The 6,023-nt window shown below is 35.5% G+C and overlaps 1 protein-coding gene across 1 annotated transcript; it reads left to right on the top strand.

The window, feature by feature from the left end:
* Nucleotides 1-2,262: 2,262 nt before the first annotated feature.
* On the top strand, nt 2,263-5,957 carry LOC137811500 (S-adenosyl-L-methionine-dependent methyltransferases superfamily protein). Its single transcript, XM_068613283.2, has 8 exons — nt 2,263-3,597; nt 3,779-3,928; nt 4,087-4,357; nt 4,446-4,556; nt 4,654-4,828; nt 4,902-5,168; nt 5,247-5,441; nt 5,533-5,957. Exons 1-8 carry the CDS (start codon nt 2,488-2,490, stop codon nt 5,738-5,740), a joined length of 2,487 nt encoding a protein of 828 aa, XP_068469384.2. The 5' UTR covers nt 2,263-2,487; the 3' UTR covers nt 5,741-5,957.
* Nucleotides 5,958-6,023: the final 66 nt, after the last annotated feature.

Raw genomic sequence — 6,023 nt, 5'->3', positions numbered from 1 at the left:
TAACTATTACGTAATCGGAAAGCTAATCTAAATCCAAAAAGGATTTATGGATTATGTAATTTAGAATAACATTTTAAAAAAATATATTTTGAATTACATAATACGGAAGCTATTTTCAGATTTAGAAGAAGTTTTTAAATTATATAATCCATAATATATTGTTTTTAAAAATTCTTATAGATTTTACAATACTTCTGAATCCGAAAATGTCTTTCAAATTATGTAATGCAGAATGTTTTTTTTTTTTAAAAAAAAAGAAATGATCAAATCAGTGACAAACCAGAAACGAGTGAAATACAACTTAAAAACTAATTTTTTTTCACGAACCACAAATAGATTGTCAAACGCTCCCAAATTATGTAAAGAAAAAAAAACCTTGTACAAATGGAGTGCTGGAGGTGGCTTGGAAGTATTGCAGTGAAATAAAACGGAAGAAGAAATAAGGTGAAAAAGGTGTGTGGAGTTTTAGGTTTTTTTTTTTTTTTTTTCCTGAAGAACAAAAGGCTATTATTACATTTACTATGAGGTGTTGCCAGAGACTTCTTATTGTACCTTCATCCTTTCTTTCTTCTGTCATTTCATAAGTTTTTTTATTTCAAAAATATCATTTTTTTAATATTTTAGATTATGTAATATAGAAATCTTTTATAATTGGCTTATGGATTATGTAATCCGGAAGCCTTTTTTGATTGGCTTCTACATTACATAATCTATAAGTCTTTCCTATATATGAGATTAGTTTCTAGATTATATAATCTGGAAGCCTTTTTTTTTTAGATATTTGATTAGCTTCCGGATTATATAATTTGGAAATCTTTTCTGGATTGAGATCAACTTCCGAATTATGTAATCTAGAAATCTTTTTCAAATGGGTGATTAGTTTCCTGATTACATAATCCATAGACTTATCTCAAATCTAAAAAGACTTCCAGATTTCATAAATTTAAATAACACTTCTGGATCCAAAAATATATTCTAGATTATGTATAGGATGACACAAAAAGGATAAAAAGGTATTTCACATTTGATATAGGGATGAGACCAGAATGTCTGGAGGTGTAGGAAGAAGCGGTCGTTGCCAGAACGTATGGAGATCCAGGAAAAAGCAGCCTGCTGGAAAAACTCAGGGGTTTTCAATTTGGACAATTCTATTTACACTCCTTTTTTTCTCTTCACAACCTACCTCGTGTTTTAAACATAAATATTCTTCTTATAACATTTTTTGAAAAGAGGTAAAAAATTTACACCTCGAAAATTTAGAGCCCAGAAATATTTTTCATACCCTTCCGCCTGAACTGAAATATTTATAAAAAAAAATCATGCAAATAAAGGACAATAGAACCATGATTATAATCGGGCATGAGTAAATGGACACGTTAGTTTGTGATGGTAAAATTTTTTAATATTAGTTTTTGAAATTAAGAAAAGTATTAAATAATATTTTAGGAGGACAAATAAGTCTCAAAACTAAATTGTATAGTATAATTTTAGTCTTGAAATGTATGTTAACATTATTATTTAAGTTTTCAAATATATGTTAATATTGTTATTTAAATTTTGAATAATGTTAATATTATTATTTTAGTTTGAACCAGTGGGATTGTTGGTTTAACTAACATATTTCAATTTAGAGACTAATATGGGAAATATTCTAGAAAATTAGGGACGAAAGTGACTCGGTGCTAGGTATAGCACGACATATTGAATTCAAATTCCCTTAGATTATTTCTGTTTATTATAATTTTAGTCATTCATTCCATTTTTATAATTTTTTTAGAGAAGATAGATTAAAATTAAAATACAAAAATACGTATTTTACTAAAAAACATGAATATACTATTTTCAAATTGAAATAAATTTTAAATACATTAAATTAATAATAATTATTTTAATGACAGTACGTGTTACTTGTTACTTATATAATTTTGTAGTAGATCTAAATTAAAAACAATTAATATTTCATTTTTAAAAAATTATAAGACTCGTTGAATAAATAAAAAATAGTTTGAAGTAACATTCAATTTATTTTTGTTAATTCAAAACGCCTTTGTAGGATCCTTCAGTCTCGGCCAAATTGTTTTGTTGGTGGACAAACCTTCAGTTTATTCTGAAACTACAGTTTAATTAGTTTTATGTCTTTTAAAACAAAAACAAAGACAAAGACAAAAAAAGCTCCTAAAACAAAGGCTAAAGTATGGTTAAAATAGAAGAAGAGAGTAAAGCCTCACGTCGCTTCTTTATGTTGCCAAGTTCATAGATATCAACCAAACTTTCTTAACAGATTTCCTATTCCTACTCTTTTGGATCATCCCTCATTACAACGATTACAATATTTCCTACTCTTTCTTACCATCTTCATTTCAACATCTCCCTCACTTTCAATCTCTCTAACGCCATGCAGATCACCCATTTTCAGCATCTTCTTTAATAAATTTGGACCCATTGCATAATTTGCCTTTCAACAGACACACACACACACATTCTGTTATGGCACTTTTTAAAACACGGAAGAGATCATCATCACCATCTTACGTATCAACCTTGACAATATTTGTGTTCATTGCACTATGTGTTTTTGGCGTGTGGATGTTAACCTCCAAGTCGGTAACGCAGAGCGATGAAGACATTGCAACCAGAATGTCCCTTGATACCTCTGCAACCACCAATGATGAACTCTCTACCACCTCCCATGAAATTGCTTCAAAAATTGCTGCAAAAATTGCAGAAAAGAGAAAAGACGGTTCCTCTTCTGTCTTTGGGGACAACCCTGGTCATCTTCCAGATGATGCCATAAAATCTGATGAAAAGAATCCCGACGATGAGTCACAAAAACAGCACATCATTGCCAGCATGGACGCGCAGCTGTCCGAGGAAAGCTCTTTAACTCAAAAGGAGCAAGTTTCCGTGATGCACGAAGCTGGTGCAGATAGTGATGTGAAAATGGCTGAGCCTGAGAAAGTTCGGCCAACTATCACCAAGGCTTCTAATAAAAACAAAAGGGGCCAAGAAATCACCGGGGCGGCGGTGGAAAATCAGGAACAGAGCATTGGAAAGCAGCAAGATGTTCAAGGTTTTGACACTCGAGGGTCCAAACCGGAGGAAGATGATGAAAACAAGGAACAACTTCAAGAAGGCAAAGGCGTGGTTGAAGCAAATCCTAAATTAGACATGTTGCAACAGGACTCTGAGGCGGCTTTAAAGGAAACAAGTTCTAAGGAAGTGTCTGAGAATATTGAAAACCAGAGAGTAGAAGATGTGGGTGAGGTAAGGCAGAAGCCAAAAGGAGAGAAGAAAGGTGGCAAGTCAAAGAAGCAGTGGTCAACACAAGCTGCTCAGTCACAGAAAGAAAACAAAAGACAGAAGGTTGAATCAAACAGTGAAGAGAAACTTGAAGATCACACATGGTACCTCTGCAATGTCACTGCGAATGAAGATTATATACCGTGTTTGGACAATGAAAAGGCTTTGAAACAGTTGCGTACCACAAAACACTACGAACACAGGGAAAGGCATTGCCCTGAGGACCCTCCTACTTGTCTGGTGCCACTTCCCAAAGGTTACAAAACGCCCATCGAGTGGCCTAACAGCAGAGATAAGGTGATTTTTTTATTGAAAGATACATCCAATATATTTAGGTGCATAAGTTAGCTTAACTAATATGAAAAAAAAATCAATTTATTTATTCTCTTTCGTAAATACTTGTGAAGAAGTTCATTAAAGCATGACACTAGTAGATTACATGAGGCTGATATGTTTACATGATTATATTTCGAAATAGATATGGTACCACAATGTACCACACAAGAAGCTAGCAGAGGTGAAGGGACACCAGAACTGGGTGAAGGTGACCGGAGAGTTCTTGACCTTCCCTGGAGGTGGCACTCAGTTCATTAATGGAGCTCTCCATTACATTGATTTTGTTCAACGGGTAATCACAATTTCAATTTAATAACTATGCCATTCGTTAAAACTTAATACCCAGCATGTAACATTTATGTATTACAAATGTCAGAATGAGAAAACCATACTTATACTGCTAATAAATCATAATTTCTGCTCAGTGGTTTTATAATTTGACTCACGCAGGCTGAACCTTCTATTGCATGGGGAAAACATACACGGGTAGTCTTGGATGTTGGGTGTGGGGTTGGTAGTTTTGGAGGGTTTCTATTCGAGAGAGATGTTATTGCAATGTCTTTTGCTCCTAAAGACGAACATGAAGCACAAGTGCAATTTGCCCTTGAAAGAGGGATTCCTGCCATATCTGCTGTTATGGGTTCTCAAAGGCTGCCATTCCCCAGTCGTGTCTTTGATCTTGTACATTGTGCACGTTGTCGAGTACCTTGGCATTCAGATGGTTGGTGTTACTAACTCCTATTGATTGTTCATAATGGTTGAGTTTTGTGCAAACCATGATTGTTGAATAATGTGAAACTCTTTTCTAGGTGGCATGTTGCTGTTGGAACTAAATCGGCTTTTGAGACCAGGTGGCCATTTTGTTTGGTCTGCAACTCCTGTGTACCAGAAGCTTGAAGAAGATGTCGAGATATGGAAGGGTAGGATTATTACATATCATATCTTTGATTTTTATTTTTTACAAGATAATTAACTCCACGATTTAAGAGTCACTGACATCCTATAATGTTCTTCCAGAAATGACCATACTCACAAAGTCCATTTGTTGGGAGCTTGTGACCATCAACAAAGATGAACTGAATCGTGTTGGTGCCGCCGTTTATCGCAAACCCACAACCAACGAATGCTACGACCAAAGGGAGCAAAGTGAACCTCCACTGTGCAAGGATGATGACGATCCAAATGCTGCCTGGTAAATCTCTCGCAGTATGGTTGATATTGGATCAGTTTAGAACATGACACCTGTCGATTTTACTATATTTCAGGTATGTACCTCTGCAGGCATGCATACACAGGGTGCCTGTGGACAAGAATGAGAGAGGAGCCAAATGGCCTGAAGCTTGGCCTCGTCGAGTAAATAAACCCCCATATTGGTTAAACAACTCGCAGATTGGGATCTATGGAAAACCAGCTCCCCAAGATTTTACAGCAGATACTAATCGTTGGAAAAATGTTGTAGATGAGTTGAGCAACATTGGTATAACTTGGTCTAACGTGAGAAATGTCATGAATATGCGATCCATTTACGGGGGGTATTGATTCAACTTAGGGTACAACTATTCTACATTCTTATACATATGAAATCCTCAATCTCAGTCTCGTTCGTGCAGATTTGCGGCAGCTCTAAGGGATCTTCCCGTCTGGGTGTTGAATGTGGTGACCGTAGATACTCCGGACACACTTCCCGTCATCTATGAGAGAGGTCTTTTTGGGATATATCATGACTGGTGTGAATCCTTCAGCACGTATCCAAGATCTTATGATCTGCTGCATGCAGATAATCTTTTCTCAAAGTTAAAAGATAGGTATGGATGGAAGTAGTATGATCCTTAAATTTTCACTCATACTAGAATAACTGCATTATGCTGACCCATTTCTGCTGTTTTGGCTCCTTAGGTGCAAACTAACTGCTGTTATGGCAGAGGTGGATAGAATAATTAGACCGGGAGGTAAACTGATTGTCCGTGATGAAACTTCCACCCTCAGCGAAGTGGAAACTTTGTTAAAGTCTCTACATTGGGAAATATTATTTGACAAAATAAAAGAGGGTGTACTCTGTGCAAAAAGAGGCAAATGGAGGCCCGAGTCTGTAGCTGTGTCCTGATGAAGTGATAGTGGATAAAACACTAGTGGTTTAATTCAAGGAGTGCTTTGAATCGAGCTATGCAGTGGCGGTAACGTGTATTCAGCCTCTCAGCCCTATATGGCACAACAGCTTCCAGAAAACGTCACACTATTATTTTATAGTTTTCATAGCATGTGTATATCTGTATTCAGTTTAATTGCTCCGAGATTAATATCATATAATGCAAAACTTGTCATATATATGGTGCACCTACCCACTGATTTAGATTTTTAATTGCCAATGTAACATGTCTTATTATTCT

This window comes from Phaseolus vulgaris, chromosome 2 (genome assembly GCF_051622355.1).
Source record: "Phaseolus vulgaris cultivar YP4 chromosome 2, ASM5162235v1, whole genome shotgun sequence".
NCBI classification, from domain to species: Eukaryota; Viridiplantae; Streptophyta; class Magnoliopsida; order Fabales; family Fabaceae; genus Phaseolus; species Phaseolus vulgaris.
The sequence above is the reverse complement of the archived record's forward strand: the minus strand, read 5'-3'. Positions and strand labels throughout refer to the sequence as shown.

Bases quoted from the DNA above. Each gene is read 5' to 3' on its own strand.
- LOC137811500 (XM_068613283.2), top strand. From the start codon at position 2,488: ATGGCACTTTTTAAAACACGGAAGAGATCATCATCACCATCTTACGTA. The intron at 4,829-4,901 runs GTAAATCTCTCG...ACTATATTTCAG, and splicing joins GACGATCCAAATGCTGCCTG to GTATGTACCTCTGCAGGCAT. The intron at 5,169-5,246 runs GTATTGATTCAA...TCGTTCGTGCAG, and splicing joins ATGCGATCCATTTACGGGGG to ATTTGCGGCAGCTCTAAGGG.